At 33.3% G+C, this 24,179-nt stretch overlaps 3 protein-coding genes across 10 annotated transcripts in view; 1 reads left to right on the forward strand and 2 right to left on the reverse strand.

Moving 5' to 3' along the window:
- LOC130446123 (cold shock domain-containing protein E1) overlaps positions 1–12,603 on the forward strand; it is a 22,847-nt gene extending 10,244 nt beyond the window's left edge. For 4 of the 8 annotated variants that reach the window (XM_056782213.1, XM_056782216.1, XM_056782214.1 and 1 more), the window contains exons 7-13: positions 699–1,015; positions 1,086–1,330; positions 3,073–3,308; positions 3,371–3,585; positions 3,650–3,959; positions 5,662–5,930; positions 6,908–12,603. In XM_056782213.1, the coding sequence (XP_056638191.1) occupies positions 699–1,015; positions 1,086–1,330; positions 3,073–3,308; positions 3,371–3,585; positions 3,650–3,959; positions 5,662–5,930; positions 6,908–7,097 (1,782 nt within the window). In that variant the 3' untranslated portion in view covers positions 7,098–12,603. The remainder of the gene's footprint in view (positions 1–698; positions 1,016–1,085; positions 1,331–3,072; positions 3,309–3,370; positions 3,586–3,649; positions 3,960–5,661; positions 5,931–6,907) is intronic. The other 4 variants (XM_056782218.1, XM_056782220.1, XM_056782217.1 and 1 more) reach the window with 1 other exon arrangement.
- Positions 12,598–20,621, reverse strand: LOC130446128 (protein crumbs homolog 2-like). The gene is made up of 4 exons (XM_056782223.1): positions 20,447–20,621; positions 16,663–16,803; positions 13,963–14,094; positions 12,598–12,723 (listed from the first exon to the last, which is right to left on the reverse strand). The coding sequence occupies exons 1-4, from the start codon at positions 20,487–20,489 to the stop codon at positions 12,659–12,661; spliced, it is 381 nt and encodes a 126-aa protein (XP_056638201.1). The 5' UTR covers positions 20,490–20,621; the 3' UTR covers positions 12,598–12,658.
- LOC130446127 (transcription initiation factor TFIID subunit 11) overlaps positions 20,492–24,179 on the reverse strand; it is an 8,463-nt gene continuing 4,775 nt past the window's right edge. The window contains exon 3 of the mRNA XM_056782222.1: positions 20,492–22,427. Coding sequence (XP_056638200.1) covers positions 22,294–22,427 — 134 coding nt within the window. The 3' untranslated portion in view covers positions 20,492–22,293. The remainder of the gene's footprint in view (positions 22,428–24,179) is intronic.

A 24,179-nucleotide genomic window follows, 5' to 3' on the forward strand; every position in this document is an offset into this window, starting at 1 on the left:
GCTGGCGCTACTGTTCTTAGAGCACCAGAGTCTTCTCAACAACTGACTGCCACTTTCCATCATCATTGTACATGTCTCGCATCCGTATGTGACTACGAGACGGATTATTGTCTTGTAAATTGTGAGCTTTGACCTTCGTGAGAGCCCTCTAAACTTTCTGGACTGCCCAGAAGCATCTGTTCCCCGCAGCAACTCTTATCTGATCTCTTCTCTGACTTGGAACGTGGTTTTCTGTTCATTGATTTTGAGTCCTTTTCGTTCTGCCAGAGGCGTTCCTCATTATAATTCTAACTATATCCACCAGCTTCTTTGGAACGCTAAACCCTACCAGGTCCTCATACAGCTAATGTCTGAGAATACTGTCATATGCCTGGTGGAAGTCAATGAGAGTTGGTGAAGATCGACATTGTACTCGTGTTTTCTGTAGGGTCTGACTGATCATAAATATGTGAACAGTGGAACGGTTATGGCGAACTTAATTAGTACTTCTAAAAATGAGGATACTACTGCTTGTTTTTAAAACTATATAATAATAGAGATACGACCCTTCAAAGCAGCAAATTGATGATTTATAAACAATGAATCAGACTCAAACTCATATATATATATATATATATATATATATATATATATATATATATATATATATATATATATATATATATATATATATATATATACTCATTTGTTTAATCTAGGGAAAAGAGGTGGCTTGTAATATCACCCGTTTACCACCCGGTACTGTCATATTTGAAGATCTGAAGGCGGATATAATGAAAGGACAAGTACTGAAACCTATCGATCGAGGACCACGTAATCCTAACGACGCTTTACCGGGTCGAATCAGGTACCGGGCAGCAGATCATTCAGAAGTCGAAATATCTTTCAGCGAAAAAGATCAAATGGGAGATTTTACTCTACGTCACGGTGATTGGGTACAGTTTCAAATAGCTACCGATAGAAGGGATGCTTTGGATAGAGCAACTCACATCATGTTATTGGACGAAAGCTTCAAGTAAGTTAATTATTGATAAACCAACTTAAAACATCCTTATTTTTCTATTATCAATTTTTTTGTAAAACAGAGTATCGGGCGAGAAAAGAGAACAAGGTGTAGTGTGTTCTGTAAAAGAGGGATTCGGTTTCCTGAGGTGTGTCGAGAGGGAGGCGAGGCTGTTTTTCCATTTTAACGAAATATTGGACGTCGAACGTACCAACGAGGTGCAAGTAGGCGACGAGTTCGAGTTCACTGTCGTTCAAGATCAGACGAGCTCGGGCATGTTTTCAAGCAATCGACAAAGTGCCATTAGAATGAAATGGTTACCGCCAGGTAAGTGAAAATCTTATAACATTGATTACTTAATTAATTACTTACTTCTTTCTCCATTGTTTTCTTTTTAATTTGGTTTATTTTTCTTTGTTTTATGATTGTTGCAAGTAATTGTATCCAGAATGACTCCTAGAGTTCCTTCTTCTTGTGAATGGGACTAGTTTTATTTTACTGGGGTTGATCAAAAGTCACCCACTAGAGTGGCAGTAGAGTTGCCTTATGGACAACCCTTCACTGTAGTAACAGTATTTCCATTTATTTCCGCCGTTACTACATAATATATTTTAGAATAGGGATATTCACTTTTAATGGATTGATGTGAAGTGTAGGCAATGTAGTGTTCTGTTGATGAATTGTTTAGTGTGAAGCGGCTTTCTCTATAGCTTTTAAGTAAAAGGGGATGAGGTTAATAAGACTTTGGGGTTGATCTTCTGATCTTCTGCTCGTTTTTGATATGAATACTGTTTTTGTTTGTCACCATATTTTAGGTATACGTGGGCCTGAAAATGCTTTTGAAGATGTTTACTCATTCCTTTGAAGCCTTTTTGTAGCATTGCCCACTTTGCCAAGTGATTTGAAAGTCTCCATCCTTCTGCCAGTATTTTATTTTGGTTTTCAGCATTTTTAGTGATTTCAGAGCTAGGAAAATGAATCTTTAAAAGGTATATTTCCTGCTCATTGTCTTTGTGGCTTTTGAAGAAGAAACAAAGTAAATAAATAGAAAAATGTTGAAACCTCATGTTATACTTCCATGAAACTTTCTTTATAATTCTTTGATGGAAAATCTCTTTAATCCTGATATCTGTCCACTATTTCTTTTAAATACTGATGAAAGTGCTCGTCCTGTTTGTTATTATAGTTTGCTAAATTATTTCAAAAAATGATCCTGTCCTGTTGGTAGTTGACCGGAAGCCAAGATCACAAAACATTTAACAGCAAGTGTTTCAAGAATTTTAAGAGCATTTCAAGCTGCAGATTCATTGTTTGGAAAAAGAAAAGGAATATAAGTACACAAATAGAAAAGAGCTTCAAGAACTGAAAAATTCTAATTAGAAATAACACATGTGAAGTGATTGCCTTAACTTTACAGAAATAGCTTTTGGAAGGAAGAAAATAATGGCAAAACGTTTATCTTTGAGTGTTCCATAAATTTTCTAAAAATATTTCAGAGGGATTATCTTCAAAAAGAAAAGAAATAATGGGACACAAGTAGCACTGATAGAGAAGATGCTCTCTTCTTGTCTGTTACATTTTTTGCAATAGTTGTCACTCCCCCTTTCTGGAGTTTTATGCCAGTTATTACTCCAATAGTCTTCTAGATCCTTGCCAAATTGCTCTGGATATTATGCAGTCACCACATATCCTGATGTTTGACTTAGATTCTAGTGTCAATAACATATTTTAACAATTCATCAGTAGTAGCAGTGTAACTGTCTCTTCGGCATCCCACTTTTTGCAAGCCTATCTCTTTTAGAGGCTTCTTGCACTTCATAGTGTCCATGTGCCCAGCAAATGCTAATGAGTTCAGGAAAGTGTATTGAGATAGCTCATTACCAATTTTGATGTTTTTATTTTATTTATTGATTAAGGTTGTTTGTGTAGATTGTTGTTTTTGTTTGATTCACCACTTTCCTTTAACAATCTTCTTGAAGGATATTAATATTGAGGTTTCTTTTTCATTCCATTCTTCTTGTAGGAGTTTTTTTATTTTTTTTCTCGAGCTAATAGATAGTCAATTTCAGGTACTGTACAGTTTGAAATAAGAATAGAAAACGACTTAACGGGTATCGTGACAAGTGACTTACCGTTGAGCAACTGGAACAACAGAAGCCCTACGAAGAATCAAAACGGTTTGACCGGAGAAAATAGCAATCCAGAATGTGGATTGATCGGTTATAGCATCAGTGGAATTAAAAAGACAATTTCCTTTTATGCTAAAGACTGCAATCCAAAACAAATACCAAGAGTTGGAGATAAGGTAATAAATTATCTAGTTCCTTGGATAAGTTCTTGTAGTAATCTCAATTTTTTATTCTGTAGGTTCAATTTAATATCAATCAAGTGAAGAGGAACAAAGAATTTATAGCAGTAGATGTACAGATAGTTCAACCCGCTAACCAAACCAATGGAATTAAACACGTAATAACAAGAAATAACGGTGCACAAGTTTACCAAGGATTCATAGCAGCATTGAAAGATGGTTTTGGTTTTATTGAAACAATGCAACATGATAAAGAAGTTTTCTTCCATTTTAGGTACATCAATTTTCCATTATAATATTCCCTTAATCAATATTAATTATCTATTTCTTTATTTCAGTAATTTCGGGGGCGAATCTAGTAGTCTAGATTTAGGTACTGAAGTGGAATATAACTTAGGTACCCGTGGTAATTCCGGTTCTTGTTCTTCTGCCGAGAACGTTAAAGTTATTCCAAAAGGTACCATTACTCTACCGGAATATCAAGGAGATATACTAGAAGGTACCGTCGTGAGACCTTTGCGATCCGTAAACCCCGATCAGAATGAGTACTCCGGACTTATCAGAACGAAAAGTGAAAATCACAATGATAAAGTGGAAGAATACGAATTTGGAATTATGGGATTGGTTAACAAAAGAGAATTGTTACAGGTAAGTTCATTAGGATACCGATTTTCATTAATTAGATGCTCACAAAATCATGTTATTGGAGAGTCACAAAAGTGGGTTAGAGAGGGAACTATTCAATATGTTGGAACAGTTCTGTAACGCAAAGGACTGTAATGAACATTAGATGTGGTTTTTTATACAATCTGGTTAATTGGATAGAGTGTTGGGAAACTGGTGACAAGACACTTTCTAATGACCTATTGGGGGCTCCTAGTACCCTCTCTGAGCTCCAATATTAACGTTTTTAAGACCGCAAACCCTTGGATTTATTCCCAAGTTTCTTAATAAAAAATTCTCTAGAAAAAGTTATCTTTTATGTCTTCTAAATTGTTTATATGAATTAAGAAAAACAAATATAATAAATCATAGTGTTTTTACCATCTATTTAATTCTAATCAAAAATAAAATCTATTGATAACCAATTTTACCAAATAGACAGTTTTCTAATTTGGAAAATTACATAATGTAGTTTTGCTGAAGAATTCATCAAATTTTGTTTAATAAAAATGGGTTGTAAAGCATGGCTGATAAAATTATAACTAAGGATATGTGAGTGAAATGATAGGAACCGAGCCTCCAGTGCCATATGTTGAAAAAAAAACTGAAAATATATGATTAGAAGGGTGTTTAACAATATGCTGCATATATTATCACTTTCACTTTGTTTAAAAACACTTTATTGTTATCCGTCTACAAATAATTACTACTAATAATTACAATACTAAAAGTTTTGTCATCATTTTGCCTTCTGCTCAACTTCCAGAAGCCTTTTTCGAACATATTGAGGTATGTCATGATTCAATAATTCCTTTCTGAGATTGTCTTTCTAGGATAAACTTTTCTGTTATCAAAATGTCCATAAATTTCTTGAAATACTTCATGCTAAGCGTTTTGCTTTCATTTTACTTTCCAGTCAACTCCCAAAAGCCTTTTTCGTACAGTTAAGATGTTCATTTCAACACCAAAACTCTGGAAACACTTGATACTAATTCTTTTTCTATAATTTTCTGAGTTTTTGCAGCCTGCAAAAACCTTTCCCTCGTCGTTGAGGAAATCTATGCAAAAGAGAAGGTTGCCAGACTGTTAGAAGAAAGTGGTGAATCAAACAAAAACAAAAATTTGAAAGTTGAAGCAATCACTTCAATACTACCATCCATTAAAGCTCTTTATTTGTCTTTTTGTCATTTCTAATTAGAATTTATCTCTTCTTGGAGCTCTTTTCCATTTGTGACCTTACATTCCTTTTATTTTTTAAGATAATGATCCTGAAGTTTGAAATTTTTTTTAAAATTTATGAAACACTTGATTCTAAACGTTTTGTCATTATTTTATGAGTTTCTTCCTCCCGGTCAACTCCCAAAAACATTTTTCATACAGTTAAGGTGTTCATTACAAAACCATAATCCACCAAAATCCTTGGAAGGTCTTTGCTTGTCTTTCTTTGATGTAGTTTGCTTCTGTTTAAAATGTATCAATCTTGGAGTTATTTTCCATTTGCATGCACATTTTCCTTTTCTTTTTAGAGACAATGATCCTGAGGCATGAAATATTCTGAAAATCCATGAAAAACTTATTTCTCCTATACCAAATACTGTAGCTACATCTCCCAGAGTCTTAGATCAAAACCACATATTCTTAAATTGCTAACATCATAAGGTATTGTTTTATTCAATTTTTTTTGTAGGTTGGTGATCACGTTCAATTCCAGGTCGATACCACCGGCAGAGCTGCTAACATAGTGGCCGTGAGGAAAAAACTAAAAGCTACAGTCGATGCCATCAAAGGTCATTTCGGTTTTCTGGCTTACGAAGTCGAAGAAGGAAAAAAGCTATTTTTTCACATGACCGAAGTTAAAGATAACGCCAGTCTACAAGTTGGAGATACTGTTGAATTTGTCCTCGTCACCAATCATAGAAGTGGAAAATCCTCCGCTTGCAATGTTGTTAAAGTCAGGTTAGTAAGAATTTTTTGTCCTTCAAATAATTTTATTTCGCCTATAATGATTTTAGTCTGTTATTCTCATATTTTCTATACTTCCCGGAAGACTTCAAGTCTACAATACTGAATATTAGAGCCGCACAGATGAATCCAGGATCAATGGCAGGCTTCTGCTGAGGACACTAAACTACCTTTAATTATCTGCTTGGTTCATTTGAACTACCTCCAAAACTAATAACTGACATGTTTTTGTAAAGATGAAGAAATTTTGATCCACTTTGTTGTTGGGCATTTTTTCTTTGATGTTATTGACTATACAGAACAGTGATTTTGCTTTTTCAATTATTTTATATTCCTCAAATTCACTTTACTGAAACACCAATAATTTTAACGAATCGTTAGGTGGATTCAAACTTGATACAATTAAACTATCTTGAATTATCTACTTAATTCATTTGAACTACTGACAATACTCATAACAAGCAGCAATGACATTATTTTGTAAAGATGAAGAATATCATGCTTATATTCATTTCAGTATAAGTTAAAAGTGTTTCCTGTGATGGAATATGGTCTATCCCATCTTCTCCTACAGTACAGATTCTATAAATACCACAATAACCGAACTGGTGTGCTCTAGATGCAGAAAGTCTAACAAGAACTGATTTGTAATGGTTGCAAGGTTTGGGCGCTGGAGCAACTGCAAGGATTATTCTCTCGCCACTTGTTATTACTTATCTTTTAACCGGACACGGTCATTTAATACGCCATCTTCATATTATTGTTATCATAGGTGATTTGGTGCATGTAATAGAAAGCAACTGAAGACCAATCGGTCTTTGATAGTTTTAGTGGGACACGACAGGAAGTGCGTTACAGTCTACATATTTAGAGGTTCTGGCTCCATGAATGGAGTTGGCGCTGTTTTACTTCTAAATTTTTTTGTAAGACTGTACCCTGAATTATTTAAATTTTTCTTGGTTAATTTTTAGCAACTGCCATTTGTATTACAGTGATGTCCAAGCCCGGCCAGAAAGACTAATAAGTAGACTGCGAACCATTTCGGTGGACGATACAGGACCGAAACTAATGGTGATGCGTCAACCAAAAGGACCTGACGGCTCTAAGGGATTCTCGTCTGAGGCACGCTCGAATCGCATACCCGGTGTCGTGCCTAAATAAAAAAATTAATTCTTAAAGTAAATTGCATAGTCAAATTCATTTTTCATTATTGTCATTTACAAAAAAAAACTGTAGGATCTAACTTACTCTTGTCTTGTAGCAATGGAGTTGGTTTAATATACTGTATTATATAAATTAAGGGATGTCTAAGTAAGAACAATATTTTGCGGGTTCTAGACAAGAATAGATAGAGTAATTTTGGAAGACGCCGTCCTTTTTAATTTAATTTAGACATAATTATTTGTTGAAATATAAGAAATCTAGTTTCATTTTAATATAAATACAATAAAAAAACGTAATCATCATGAATGTCATTTTAAAAATAATTTAACTTATAGAGAAGTTGATTATATTCATATTCAATAACTATACAATGACATTGTCTGATCGTTCCAGCCGGATATGGATCTATAGAAGGTTTGAAAGACCAAAAAGTGTAATTGTTAATATCGTTACTGCATATCTTCAACTAAAATCGAATTTTTTTTCTAAAAAGTTGCCAGTTGCTACTACGAGACTCACAGTAACATGATCTGGTTCTTCGAGCCGGATATTAATCACATAGAAGGCTCGAAGGACCAGATAATGTTATTGTTAGTGCCGTTACTATATATCTTCAACTATAATCGAGTTCGTTTAACGTTGATATGAATTCTCTCTTTTCAACGCGAAAATTTATATCGTTGCAAGTTTCTCCACAATGTTTCACGTTGAAATGGTTTAAAAAGCTCCTCCAGTCCTAAATCTAAGGTAATAGCACAATTTTGGCTAATTTGGTTGATAAATATAGCATCAAACTCCAATTATAGTGCGTTTTCACGAATATGTATTTTATAGTTTTGAAATAAGAAATCTAGTTAGATTCTAATATAGATACACTAAAAAATCATATTAAATTCTAAACTAAAATTAACTTCAGGAAACAATGATAATCATTCTAATAAACTGCAACAACACTCACAGTAATTTTATCTGGTCCTTCCAGTCGGATATTAATCACCTAAAAGGCTCGAAGGACCAGATAATGTTATTGTTAGTGCCGTTACTATATATCTTCAACTATAATCGAGTTCGTTTAACGTTGATATGAATTCTCTCTTTTCAACGCGAAAATTTATATCGTTGCAAGTTTCTCCACAATGTTTCACGTTGAAATGGTTTAAAAAGCTCCTCCAGTCCTAAATCTAAGGTAATAGCACAATTTTGGCTAATTTGGTTGATAAATATAGCATCAAACTCCAATTATAGTGCGTTTTCACGAATATGTATTTTATAGTTTTGAAATAAGAAATCTAGTTAGATTCTAATATAGATACACTAAAAAATCATATTAAATTCTAAACTAAAATTAACTTCAGGAAACAATGATAATCATTCTAATAAACTGCAACAACACTCACAGTAATTTTATCTGGTCCTTCCAGTCGGATATTAATCACCTAAAAGGCTCAAAGGACCAGATAATGTAATTGTTAGTGTCGTTATTGCATATATTTTATAATCAAGTTCGATGTAGAAATGAATTTCAATTTTCAAAAAAAAAAACTCTTCAATACCAAAATTGCCAGTTTTATCTCGATGTTGCCAGTTGTTTCATATTGAAATGATGCTAAGTCTTAAATCTCATAAAAGGACAATTTCGAATAATGTGGTTAATAAATCTTTCTCCAAAATTCAGTTATAGTGCATCTTTATTAATTTGTATTTGATAGTGTTGAAATAACAATATTCCGCTTACTTCTAATATAAATACATATACTAAAAAAATCATCATTACGTTATCTTCAACTTCCTCAAACAATTTATACCGAACTACTACAATAACGTTACCTGATCCTTCAAGCCGAATATGAATCTATTTAAGGCTTGAAAGACCAGAAAGTGTAATTGTTAGAATTTATAAATTGTGTGTTACTTAAATCAGAGTAATATAGTGAAAAATATAATGAAAATGAGTATCTGTAATGATGTAATTTAACGATAAATATGGATAAGTTTCGTGAGGGTCAAGTTAAATTGAATTCTTGTCTAGAACAACATTTAACGGAGTAAAATAACGATCTAAACACAATTTTTATTCTAATACTGTTGAAGACTTTGAATGTGAACGTTTTGTTGTCGTTAACGATTTTCATTTTCTTAATCGGTAAGGAATATATAAATACATAGTTGTTACGTTACTATTTTACCTCGTTAAAGTTTTAACATCGCAACAAGTCTTAAACAAGGGCAAGGAACTATTCGGTTAACATATACACCAATACTAGTAGCTAATATTTATACGTGTTAAAATTTTGAACAAACAAATAAAATTGAATGAATTACGCTGCGAGAACACTGCTTAGAAACCAAAAATAAAAAATATATTAAATGATAATCCATTGACAAATATTAAATACAATGAATTTACAATTAGGATACAGAGTTAAGGTATTAGAGTATATATGATCTAGAGAAGACTGCATCAGTAAGTAAACTGTACATTATAAGACCTTTTGTAATTTTTATTTAAACTTCCATTTAGATGTAACATTAGTTTGCAGTCTGCCAGTACCCGCAACACTCTTCTTATAAACGAATCATCAGTTTATTTTTATTTGCGAATTTATAATATACTTCTAGTGAGTAATAAGTAAATGGTGTGATGCAGAGAGTGACTTGAGATTCTCTGCGAGTTTATCTTATAGATCTTCGGGTCATTGTCTTTTTAGTATTCTTTTCTTGCAGTAGGGGGTTGATTTTTTGGTTGCTATTGTTTGCAAGCAATTTTTACACAGTGGAATTACGATAAGTCGAACTGCCATGTGACGCATATAAATTTCGAGTTATCGAAAGTGAGTACTTTATTTTATCTACGTCCATTCCCATTGAAATGATTAAAAAGAAAATTGAGTCCTAAATCTGGGATAAAAGAACAATTTATGTTAGTTCACATGAATTTGTGTTTCATATTTTTGGAATAAGAAATCTAGTTCGATTTTAATTTAGATTCACTAAAATATCATCATTATGTCATTCAAAAACTAAAATCAACTTTAGGAAACGATGATAATGATATTAATCAACTACACCAATACATATAGTTCCATTATCTGGTCATTCGAGCCGAATATTAATCAACTAGAAGGCTTGACAGACTAGATAATGTGATTTTTAGTGTGGTTACTGCATGTCTTCAATTATAATTGAGTTCTCTTTACTGTAACGATGAATTTCAGTTTTGAATAACAAAATTTTCCAAAGAAATTGATACAAACATTATAATTTTCAATGTTCAGCACCAAAATTGCCTGTTAATCAACGTTTTTTCACGTTGAAACGATTTAAAAGGCTCTTAATTTTGTTATTAAATCTAGTATGATACTTCAATTATAATGCGTTTTCATGAATTTATGTTTGATATTGTTGGAATATGAAATCTAGTTCTATTCTAATATAGATTCACTAAAAAAAATGATCGTGCCATTCTAGAACTTAAACAAACTTCAGGAAACGATGATCATCATACTAAACCACTACACCAACACTTACGGTAATATTTTCTGGTCGTTCGAGCCGGGAAATAACTAGAAATAGAAAGCTGCAAATTGTTTTTTTGATCTCGTTATAACTAGTTTATCTTTATCAACACTTTTTCACGTCGAAAAGATTTGAAGGACTCTTAAGTTCTAAGTTTGAGAAAAACAATTTGGGATAGTTTTATTGACAAATCTACCATAAAACTTCAATGATAGTGCATTTTCGTGAATTTGTGTTTCATATTATTGAAATATGAAATCTAGTTTGATTCTAATAGATATTCACTAAAAAAATCATCATTGTGTCATTCTAAAACTGAAATTAACTTTAAGAAATAATGATAATTATAATAATTAACTACACCAACACTTATAGTTCCATTATCTGGTCCTTCGAGCCGGATATTAATCACCTAGAAGGCTTGAAGGACCAGATAATGTAACTGTTAGTGTCATTACTGCATATCTTTAATTATAATCGAGTTCGTTTTAATGTAGAGACAAATTACAAGTTTCTAAATGGCATTAAAAAACTAATACAACCATAATTATTCTCTCTTTTCAACGCTCAAATTATCAATTTTTGGTCGACGTTGCCAAGTAATCAACCATGTTTGTGGAACATTAAGGAAAAAGAACAAGAGGAGGATTTTATTTATTGTAATTTATAAATAATGTTCAAAAATTAAAGTTTTTCTTGCTAATTTTCCATCTTTTTAACGACTAGCCTTCCTTAATCCGGCACTGTTTACTTGGAAAAGCCTAAATGTGGAAATTCCTATTAATTGTTCAAATAACGCCTCCAATACTTGAAAAAATGCGGAATAAGGGTTTAATGTCAAATTTTACTGTGTATTGAGTTTAATTCCTGATGTTATTAAGTCAAAATTTCTCAAGTGGAACAACATTTATAAAAAGTTCATTTAATCAGCTTTCCTACTTACCCCTACCAGTTATTTTAATGGGACAGAGGAAAAAATATATGGATAAAGCTTTGATATCACATTTTCTTGAATATTGAGCTTGCTTCCTGATGATAATTAAGTTTTTCAATAAAATGAAGCAAAAGTTATAAACGCTTTTATTTAATCAGCTTTCCCGCTCACCCCTACCATTTATTTTAAAGGTAAAAGTGAAAGTACACGGATAAAGGTTTGATACCAAATTTCACTGAGCATTGAGTTCCTTTTATGATGATTATTAAGTTTGTTAATTAAATGAGGCAAAAATAACTATTTTATTTAGTCAGCTTCTCCACTCACTCGTACCTCGCAAATTTTCGCTTTTTTTAACGACTAGCTCTCCTAAATCCGGTACTGTTCACTTGGAAAAGCAAAAACGCGGCAATTCCGAATAATTGTTCAAATAACGCCTCATATAATTACTCAAATGTGGAATAAACGTTTGATGATGATTTTACTGAACATTGACCTCAATATAATAACTATTTCATTTAGTTTTCCCACTAACCATTGAAAAATTCCCCTAACGATCATTATAAAAATCTTAAATAAAGTTTCCTTCCTGATTATAAAAAAATTGTCAAAATTTCTAATGTGAGATAAAATTTTATCTGGTCAGCTTTCCCACTCACTCCTATCAGTTACAGAGGAAAAGTAGAGAATTTGTCGCATGTTTTTCTTCATTATAATGGTTCAAAGTATGGAATAAAAATTTTCAATTAATATATTTTTGTCTCAAGGGATGTATATTTGTTTCTACACTAAGAAAATTAAAATACCTCATGAAACACGAAATATGGAGCGAAATATGTTTAAATAGATTCCAAGCCATTCAACGTAACTTCATACTAAAATAATATTTTGATTGATACAAATTTCCAAATTTTTTCTAATTAATTTCCGTTGATGTGGGTACTGAGATGCAGTTCTTGGAAAAAAACTACAAAACATTGACTAAATGTGGATTATCTAACTATTTGTAAATTGTTTTAATTTTGAAGGAAATAAATATATAAGTGAACTATTGTTGAGTATTTTATTTTTTGTACATGGAGAATCTTTTCTAATTTGTAAGTAAATCTCATATCACTATACATTCGTAAGGATAGACGGTTCCAACTCTTCCTTGACCAGGAGTAGGACAAACTGAAACAATAAAAATCTAATAAATTCATCAATTTATCTCAAAATATTTTAGTATAGTATAGTCAAATAAAATGTTACGCCACTTAAGAACATATCATATGACCTTAAATTTTGGTAGGTTATATGTCGTTGAATTTTTATAGAATTTGTTCATTCAAAATCTAAAGGTTACACTGAAGTTATTTAAATCAGTTTTTTTTTATTAATACACTAATTATACTGAGCAATGTATGCTGTTTGTTTCTTGCAATTATTTTCTGTTGGCACATTTATAATCCATCTTTATAGAAAACGTGTTCGGCATACCAACATTTGTTAGGGTATACTCTGCTGTCACTTTTGTTAGAGATTATTCGATTGGTGAATTACTTCTTAGATTAACCAACGACTTTTCGTCACAATTTAAACAGATTTCGAGTTATATGATATATTATAAGGACTTAAACAATGATCATAATTTCTGATAATTAAAACAATGTATAGACTGGATAATTTGTCTCATTTTTAATCACATTAATACCAACTGAAGTTTGTCGAAGAAATTTATATATATATACAAAACCTTTTGTTGATGTTCATTTGTATATTGAAATGATTCCACTTAAAGGTTATTTCAGATTATATTAAAATTATATTAAACTAAATTTTGCAAAATATAAAAAAAAATCATTACATTATTATTTTTTGAATCAAATGTTTTATTAATACACTGATAATCTTGAGCAATGTATCCTGTATCTAAAAACATGAGTTATCGTAATTATTTTCTGTTGGCAGATTTATAATCCATAGAATGGTTTTCATAAAAGACATGTTCGACATTTGTCAGGGTATGATTTGCCGTCACTTCTGAGAGGGATAATTCTATTATTGAAATTAACCAACGCACTTTTTGCCACAATTTAAACAGGTCTAGAGTTACATCATTTGATATATGCACTTAAAAAATTATCATCATAGTTTCTGACCTAAAAATCTCACTAATAGAATCATCCGTTGAAATCGTTAAAACAATCTATAGACTGATTAGTTTATGGCGTTTTTAATGACAATAGAAATTGAAATATGTCAAAGAAAAATAAAATCAAACCATTAAAAAAATGGCTGTAGTACTCGAAGGGTTTGGTTTCAAGTTTCATACTCAATAGCAGCAAGCAACAAAAAAAGAAATCTGATTATTTATCAATCGAAAAACTGAAGCCCTACAGAGGAATATTTAATTAGATTAAATGGACTTACCTCTACTACATCGGGCTCCAAAATATCCCGTCCCTTCGCATCTGCACCTGTAACCAGGATGCTGTGAAATCTGAATACAAGTTCCATTATGCATACAAGGGTTGTGAGTTTTGCATATATCTCTCTTTTTACCTAAAAAAATTTTTAATTGTTTGACTTCTAAAAGACCTCTATCTTATACCAGGTGTGATCAAAAAATACAATGAAGTAATTTTTATAGCAGTAACTACTTACGTTATCACTAATTGAAATCTTATATCTCATGAATATTAGGGTATTAGACAAAAGTTCTAAAAGGAAAACCAGTGACTCACCACGTCCTAAAAGGGCGTATCATTCGAAGACAAACAATTAGGCGAGAGAAGCACTTGTTTACTTCTGATTTTACAAGGGGTTGTGATTCAGCGTACTTTTCAATCACACCTCGTCGATAATCCTTTGTCAATACTAATTTAACTGTTGTATGTGAAAAGTGTTATGATTTGTATGAAATAAAATTATCAACATTGTCCCTAGAACCCATAATAAACTTCAGTGTTTCTGTTAATATTTTTAAGACCGATATAAGTTAAAACGTCAATTCTTCTTGATACTAATTTTCTATCCACTAAAATCAAGAAGATTTATCGAGAGAAACATATAAAAAGGTTTTAGGGGCAATTTTACAACCTGGAGTAAAACTGAGGAAAAAACTATTGTTTAAAACAAGAACAACAAAATTCGTACTTTGAAGTAGTGCTTTAACCTAGGAATTTAAAGATGAAAATAATGAAAATGGTCATGTTTTGTCACAATTGAAAGATTCGCTCTAGAATGAATAAATTTTCGTTTTCTCGGCGCGTCGATAATGTTAATAATTTCTTCGTCGTCATCGGGGAGTTCATTAAGTTTTCAATAATTCTACCCTTTATAATACTGAGGCTGGCATAAATCAGGCAACAAATTTGCATTAAGAGAAAACATGCAGCCTCAAAAGGAATTTTATGAAAGAAATTACAAAAGGGATTCGAAGAAGGGTTACTGTAAATGTTCGAATTGATGCCATCTTAATCAATGAAGTTACGGCAACGTAGGTAAGGTAGGTACTGTGAAGCGAAAAGTTTCAGGGTGTCCAATCATATAACCGAATCCTCGTCGGGCTATCCATTCTCCAAAACGGCGGATGTTTGCGAGAGTTGGATCGTTGTACATTTGCCCACGTAAATCTTCGAGCATTTCCTGATAACTTTGGCCCGTCACGTGACCTTCAGAAAACTACAGATCCACGAGATCTTCCTCATGAATACATGCCCACATACACATCCCAGTCAGGTTAAATTCTTCTTCAATGAAGACGCGAGGATTTTGGTCGTTCTAGTACACCCGCAATTATGCCGTTCGGCTTGAAGGTTGTTTCATCTGATACAACGTAACAAAAAAATTCTTGAAACGTGAACGTGTATCAGTTATTAATTCTGAAAACGCATTTACTCGACGAGCACGTGTTATTATGACGCAGACACAACTGTCTGAAGAGAAAGAGAGAGAGAGAAAATTTTTAGGTATAATAAGAGAATTTTCCATTATTCCATATCGCCGGCCATTTGGCCGGTAAACCGGTTCACCAGGTTAGAGGAAAACAGCAGAAAACCTGCAACACCGACGAACATGTTTCGTTTTAATCTTTTTCGACAGCGTTTCCACACTTATGAGCATTACGGATTTTTCGAGAGCGTTTCCTGACGTATGCCGACCACTGTATTGTAAAAATATGAACAATTTGAAAAAGTTTGGATCGGATCTTCTGATTCATATTAAACTGAAGTTTAAACTACCCCCAAACCGCCAGTAATGTTTAAACATAAGTTTGCCAGTAAACACCATCTACAAAACGTGAAATAAAAAGTAACTGTAGTTTAAACTTTACTCGTAAACTTGATTCTAAGAAGTAAAGAGTTACATGCACCTGTATGTTATGCAACACTATATGAGTTCTTATATGGAAGGGATTTTAATATCGTTTCGTGACGTTTTGTATATATTTTCTTTTTTCTAAATATTCTCTAACTGTGATCCATAAAAAAAATTTCTACAATTTTTTTCGTTAAATAATATGAAAAGTAATAACGCACCTACAAGCTAAGCAACACTGTATGTTCTAATATGTTATATTTGTTGCCACGAAATAGGTATTTTAAAAATTAAAAAATTCTTTTATAAAACCCCTTATATTGAAGATCACGAATTTCTGTTGAATGTTTAATCCTTAAAATGTCTGTTAATATTGATATTTTCGTAATATATTCATAATTGGATGATAATTTCCAATTATATACTTCCCCACATCATAGAGTTAATATTAAATGTAGACAGTGAGAGGGAAGTTTGTGAAAGTGCTGATAAAAAGAGAAAGAACATCGATATACCACTCTCTATCTCTCTTTCTGCTCTATTCTAATTGGATGGCTTGACGTCGACATTTCGATTGGACGGAACGGTTTAGTAATCAGACGCGAGTAGAGAGTGGTAAACCGATGCTCTTTCTCTTACTTTAAATAGTAAAGTTCCATGTAAATGCCGCTCTCTCTATATTTAATATTAACTCTATGTGTTTTATCCCCCTTCTGGTTGAATATATGAATGAAAAATGTGACAAACATAAACCGAACTATTTTTCTTTCCGTTTCAATAACAACTTCCTGTAATTAAAATTATAAATACCTTTCAATGCACTTTGGCATTCCTGAATTGTGTCGTATCTATAATCTGATATACAGCCTGCGCCACATGTACACGTTAAATTTTTTATCAGACATCCGTGCTTAGTTTGATCTATGTCACAGCTTCTACATATTTCTATATCTGCAATAACAAACTATTTTCAAAAACATTAACTATTACTAATCCGTTAAATCGGTTATACGAGGATTGCTACCTAAGTTTTTAAATATGGCAATACTGATGTGATTATTTTAAATTTGACATTGATATCATAAAGTTTGACATTTTTAATGGTGAACGTACTCAGAACGTGTTATCGTACGAGTGCTATTTGAGTACTTCAAAGATTAATCTTGCTCAAAAAATGTAATTAAATCGCCAACATTTTTTTCTATGACTTTCGACGTGGATTCAACCAGCAGCAGTATGCCGATCAATTAGCTTCCACTTTTTGTGATTATGCACCATCTCTAACTATCGTTTTACGCTGATTTTCATGATTCAATCGTACTTCGTACTTCGCTGCAGGAAGATTTTCGTGAATGTTGTTCTAAACTGATAATGCAAGATCGTCATGTGACATACCGTGAAATTGAGGCTTATTTGGGCATTAGTTCTACTCGCATACGTTCAATGTTGCATGATTATTTGGCTGTCAAAAATATTTGTTCGCGTTGGATACCGCATTTAGTTGACAATAGTTCAAAAGAAGCTAATGTCGATTGGTGCAAGGAAATGCTGAAAAAAATTCAATCGCAGTGCTTCAAAAGGCGTCTATAAAATAGTAACAGGTGACCAATATGCATATGAATTCGAAACTAATCGACTGTACGGGTCTTTCAAGACGAGCTAAACTCCAACAAAAATTGTTTGCGCACGAACCACTTCGAAGCAAATGGTCGCCTGTTTTTTCGGAATAACTTTACATTATTCCATTGCAGCAACGTAGAACGGTAAATATCGGATGATACACCAGCATGTGTTTGCCAGAAGGTTCGAAAAGATCAAGGAAACCAGTCGTAGAAGACGAATTATTATCCACCACAACATTGCGAGCTTACACACATCCGCCGTTTGGCATCCAATGATTTCTTCCTACAGATAAAAAATAAATTGCGAAGTCAAAGTTTTTTTACACGTGAAGCGGCGGTTGATGGTACAAATCACATGTTTTGGAGGTACCTCAATCGGAATGGAAAAAATGCTTCGACAATTGGTTCAAACTTTTGCAAAACTTAAGTAGCAACCCTGGTAAAGCAACAAATTTTGAACTTTAAAAATATCGGGAAAGTAAGTTCTTTTGGAGAAACTGTCCCACATGGTTAATTAAAATTGTCCGCACATCCCCCAGGAGTTTATGATAGATAATCATAATAGAAAATCGCAAATTAAAGAAAAAAAACTATGGATCAACTACACAAGAAAAACTTGCTGATAGAGAACAATTTATTTTTTGGTACATCTACGTTGATATTAACGGTGATAGTTGATGAATGAGAACTTAGAATTAGGAAAGACGGTGAATGTTTGTACAGGGATTGTAGAAAATCAATTTATAGAATCAATTTTATTTGGAATTCCTGCAAGTAGGTATAGTGCCACGACTGGATGATTTATTTTCAAACCATTTTTATGTTAATGTTCTAGATATAGATATATAGTTTCAATAATATGATATGAGGTTGTTAAGGGATAAAATTTGATTGTTAGTAGTTACGTATATTCTAAAACGAATCTTGTTTATACATTTTGAATAGCTAAATGAACATTATTCGCAGAAGATTATAAATATTACTAATCTTATTTGCACGCCAATTTTAATTCCCTATATTAATATAAATCTACGAGTCAACTAAGATAAATCGAGAGGTTTTTCAATACAACTGAACGAAGAAAAGACAATGAGCTTAGAACAAGTTCAAAGTATGTATATCTTGGGGTGGTTACCAAAGACAAAGGTGACGAGGGAGAAAATCTAGAATCGAGAATGACGAGGGGAAGTAAACAGTTGGGAGCGCTGAACGCGATATTAAGATCACAAAAAATCTCCAGAAAGGCGAAGGTATATCAATACAAAACAATAATAAGACCAACAGTGAGCTAAGGAGACGAAATGATGGACCCGTAGCTGGACGAAAAATTCGTATTAAAGTACAAATGCTACATGAATAATTTTTATACTAATGAAAAGGGGAAGTTTCAAGGTTTTTTTAAATGTATTACAAGTGTAGGCTGACGGTGATGGTTCCAAAAGATTCGCAAATTGTAGTGCAGCGGGCATTTCGTACTGAATTTGGTATTAAACTACCAACTAGAAAAAGCATTACTCGTTGATTTAATTAATTTAAAGAGACTGTAAGTGTGTAAAAGAAAAAAAGGCCGAACGCGTGTGTCAAAAGATGATGTCAAACGGATAGAAGACAGTTTTGACCGCAGCCCAAGTAAGTCTACCAATAGTAGAGACCTTGGAATACCCCAACCAACTGTACTGTGTACAAGCTCTACTGTTTAGAACTCGTGCAGGTTCTCAAGCGTCTCGAATTTTGCGGCAATGTGCTAGAAATGATGGAGGATGACACATTTGTTCGCATATGGAGTTTGCAAAATACACATACAAAATAAACTCACCGTTCCGTGCCTTATCACATACAAACGTTTTTTTGCGAAAAGAACTGTGACTGGAATAACGTACCTAGATATGTTGGAACAATGGCTATTCCCCCAAATTATGGAAGATTCTCAGGAATTCATTTTTCAACAAGATGGAGCTCCACCCCATTGGTATCTCGATGTACGAGGCTTTTTAAATGATTCTCTTCCTCAGCGCTGGATTGGTCGCAGGGGAAATGAAGACCTGGCTCTACACTTCTGGACACCGATCTCACCCCATGTGACTATTTCTTATGAGGTTATGTTAAGCAAGCTGTTTTCGTTCGGCCTGTACCAACAACTTTGAACGATCTGCGGAACCGCATCAATGCTGCCGTGCACTTAGTAACAGCAGATACACTTGCTATAGATATTTGCCATGCAGCAACTGGAGGCCACATTGAACACTTGTAATACATCAAAAAAAAACTTTGAAACTTTCTTTTTCATTGGTTTAAAATTTATTCATGTAGCATTTATACTTTAATAAATACCAATTTTTAAAAATGGGTCCATCATTTAGAATAACCCTGTACTGTAGGATACTAGGCGATGAAAAGGAGTGAGATTTATGGCTGATGAGAACAAATAATGAAATAAGGAATCTATTTGGAAAAGTAGGACTAAGCAAAGTATTAGAATACAGTGGCTAGATCACATACAGAGAATGCCCGATTTTAGGGCAACAAAAAAATTATGGACATAGAACAAGGAGGAACAAGAAAAAAGGAATACCAAGGAGGTATGGTACGCAGAGAGGACCCAAGAGAGGGAGGAATTCAGGACTGGAAAACGTAAGCAAAAAATAGGAAAAAGTGGAAGGGAATTACTTCCACGCTATGGGCCTAAAAGGCCTGCGTGAATCAAACTATAGGAGTTTGCATTTATTTTAGAAACAGTATACTGATGCATAACGGAATTTTGCGTGAAAATTTTTTAATTCTTATATTAATTTAACATTAAATGATTCAAAAACTGAAAAAAAAAATAATTTTATCATAAAAATATCCTTGTTTGCTATCTTATACATTAGAATCTAATAAGATTTTAATCAAATAGTCTTCGTTATTTATTTTATGTAAATTTATAAATAAAAACAATATTTGTTATCGAGTTTTTTTACAGCAATACTTACATACAATACACACTAAAAAAGCCACAATAACTTTGCCGAGCATATTTAAAACTGTTAACTCTTCGACAAAATCCTTTCATAGAAACCCATGTAAACTTAAACAATCACTGACAATTACTGCTTCGACGATAAAAGACGTGCTCTGTTCATTGATAACGAAGTCGTTGGCCTCTGTATCCCACTCTAAAATAAGTCGTTCAAAGGACCAGAGTTGAAAGTGATAAGCTAATAAAACCATAAAATTATAGAAAATATTTATTATATTAATGATAATTTGATACTACAGCATCTAATAATAAAATGACTATTTCCTCTACACCAAACGTTATAAAGATCATTTTGTAAACAGTCAATGATAAAAAGGTCACTTTATCGTATTCACATAAAATCCAATTGCAATATTCACGATAATGTTGACATACAGTTTGCAGTTGAATTTTTTTTATGTAATCTCGAATCCAAAACCTCAGGATATTAATTCACCTCTCCTTTATAGTCAGACTAAATTCCGAAGAAATCTAACAGTTTATATAAGATATACTTTGACAGGCCAAAAGGAAGCAAGTTACAAATGCACAGAAAACTACTCGTACAATTAAAAAGTCGATGGTTTAATAGTTATTTATGCAACAAGTGAGTAAAGCAATCCTTTTTTCACGAGCAGAACGGTACTTTACTCACGAGTCTCATACAAAATTCTTTTCTACGTCCGTATACTTAAAAAAGTTGGACAAAACTTTTATCAATTTTTATTTCGTAAAAGTAATATTAAAAGTACAACTGTGAGCATTATTTATTTGAAGTGAGGAACAAGTTACATTACTCTTGGTAATTGAATTGGCAACATTTAACAAGTTGAAAGAAATATAAAACATAAATAAAATATTTACTTTCCTGCTCATAATCTCCTCTGATTCATTATTTCATAATGCACATTTTCCATATAACTAGTATCAACGCGTTTTTGGAATTTCACAATTCCTATCTAGCTGAATTATCAAAATTATTGTTTATCCAATTACGATTGTTTTATTCTTTAATTTCTTTGGGAATACTTATCATAAATTTAACTACAAGTAAAATTAGATACATGTTGCTTTTTACAAAACCTTTACTACATTTCTTTTTAGTACCCGTGCGTTTAAATTTCGCTCTGAAAACAACCACGAACATGGCGCGAGGTCATTGAAACTTAAAACATTATCTTAAGGGAACTGTCGCTACTGGCTTATATTTATCCAGCTGTGCTGCGTCACCTCACATGTGCTACACGTATTCCAATTTGCGCCTTGTCTAAAAAAGGACTTATCAAGACTGGCGTGAAGCTTTCTCCAAGTTTCTCCGGCTTTTTGTTTGCAACGTTCATTCTTGCCCTGGTATCCGTTAAATGGAGCTTCCACTTGATTCTAACGCCTGGTGCGAATGACATTTCTCCAATGGACATCCATTCCCAACTGTGTGAGGTGCGTGGAGAAAAGTGTATGCCACATGTGCGCAAATGATGCAGAAAATTCAAAGATCGACGTATAGATCAATTTCGCACGAAGTGATTATGAAAGTGGAATAAGCAATGCTGAAAGATAGAAGCTGATTCCTGATGTATACACTTTTACTACACCAACTTTTATGAAATTGTGCTCAAAACACACGTTTTTTTCTTCTAATTTTTCTCAAGGGGTACTTTATGCTTTTTGTGGATATCTCTAGACCGTATGCAGTTAGTTTGATACAAATAATCATCAATAAACCCTTTTAAATGTAGAAATACAATGTACGTATAGTAGTAAAAGGAATATTTACCAAACAAAATTTATTATACAATAATAATTAAAAATAAAATTAATAATTCATATTCGATAATGTGTTCTATAGTCTCTACCACTTGGAATACCACCGTATCGTCTCATTCTCCTAACAGCTTCGCGAAGATGTTTGGGTTGTAAAGGTCCCGTGTCCCCCAATTCGTCCATGACATCCAATCCTGCATTTACCAAAATATTAATGTTTTTAATCGTATACTAATCACATTTACATTTTTCTAACATTTATGGTAAATATATCTATTTACGAAGTCTTCTCCCTTTGTTCTCCCTACCAACCCTTTCACATTTTCATTTATTATGCAGAGAATAGAGACACTAAAAATATAACCTTCTAAAACGTGCCCACAGTCTATGCCCGAATTTTAATTTCAAAATGAATTAGGCCGAGCTAAGTGCGATGATTAAAAGAGTCTAATTCACAAAGATACATTAGGGGAATCGGTAGTATGATGTAGTGACTAAAATTGAGAATAAGAAGTGAAAACATAGAAATTCATAGCCTTCGAAAAAAATCAAAATTAACCTTCAGCTTGGGATGTATTAATTCAGTCAATTACTTGTAAAAGGCAGTTGCGAATACAGGTGTTTATAATGCCAATTCATTTCCAAAATTACATGAGGCGTTACAAAAAAACGCTGAGGGTAGTTGTGCAAAACCCTGTTATAAGTCAGTAATTGCAACATCTACAATAACCCAAGCAGGCTTCGAAGTAATTGAACATCCGCCATACTTTCCAGATTTAACCCACAATGATTATCGGCAAATTCCAAATTCCAAAATAATTAGTATGGTAAAGGATTGTTTTTTATACCGTAGTTATGGATTGAACAACATTTATTTTGATGTACACTAAATGAGAAGAATGTAGTGGGTAAGAGGAGGCGTAAAGGGGTCAGACTTCGTAATTCAAAAATTATTTCCGTATTTTATACCCGAACGATTTACCCTACAAGTTTCAGTAGATAGGCAGTTATACAAAGTTGATTGTTAACAACCAAAACATAACATTTGACAATTTTCCAACAAACTTTTGACAAATATGGTCAATAAAGTTTTTCTCGATACTACAAACAATTTCAAAAAACCAGATTAAGTTTGTGAAGAAATCACCTTAAATGAATTGGCGAGAAACGCTATTTCCTTGGCCACTCCTATTCCCTTACCTAACCTATTTAGATTTCTATCTATGGGGTAATTCATAACAGAATAGTGGGCGGCCAAGGGCCGTTGATAATATAGGCCTTCTGATAGTCCCGTCGGGCCCCATTTGAAATTACCCAAGGCTGATGTTCTTTGAAAAACGATCAGATGATTTGGCTTGAACCTTTGGACAAATTAGGACATGAAGGAGAAACTGCTGTGGTTTAGGTCCTCTGCCGGATGGAGACTGCATCATGGCCACCACCTCAATGAAATTCATCGACTGTTCTTCCGTAAACCCGTTATCAGCTGCAGATTCGATCGTCCCTTCGATTTCGCGTAGCTAGCAGTTTTGCGGCTTTTGGAACCAACTCTTTGTACGATGAGCGTAGAACCAGGAATTGTTGGCCTCTTAACAGGTTTCACCAGGACCTCCGAGTTGGAAACCTTGGGTGAAGGAGGATTGTAGGCCGAAGCAACCTTAGGATCCGGGATCGTTAAGCCATGAGCCGTATCGGCAGCCATAGCCTTCCTTCTACTTTTGTCCAGCACAGATGTTGCGGCATTTGAGCCAGGTCTTGTGAAAAGCACCAATCAAGGCTTCGACATCGGTAGAAAGCGATGCTTTCGGGATAGTGGGTCCTTTGCTTCCTGTTTACTCGGAGCCCTCGGGAAGAAGAGGAGGATTTGTCATGGTCCCTGCTCTTGCACGTTTCCCTTAAGTACCATTCATCCTCCGGCACAGGGAGGGCAGCCGCTAGGCCTCTTC

Source organism: Diorhabda sublineata, chromosome 6 (assembly GCF_026230105.1).
Source record: "Diorhabda sublineata isolate icDioSubl1.1 chromosome 6, icDioSubl1.1, whole genome shotgun sequence".
NCBI lineage: Eukaryota > Metazoa > Arthropoda > Insecta > Coleoptera > Chrysomelidae > Diorhabda > Diorhabda sublineata.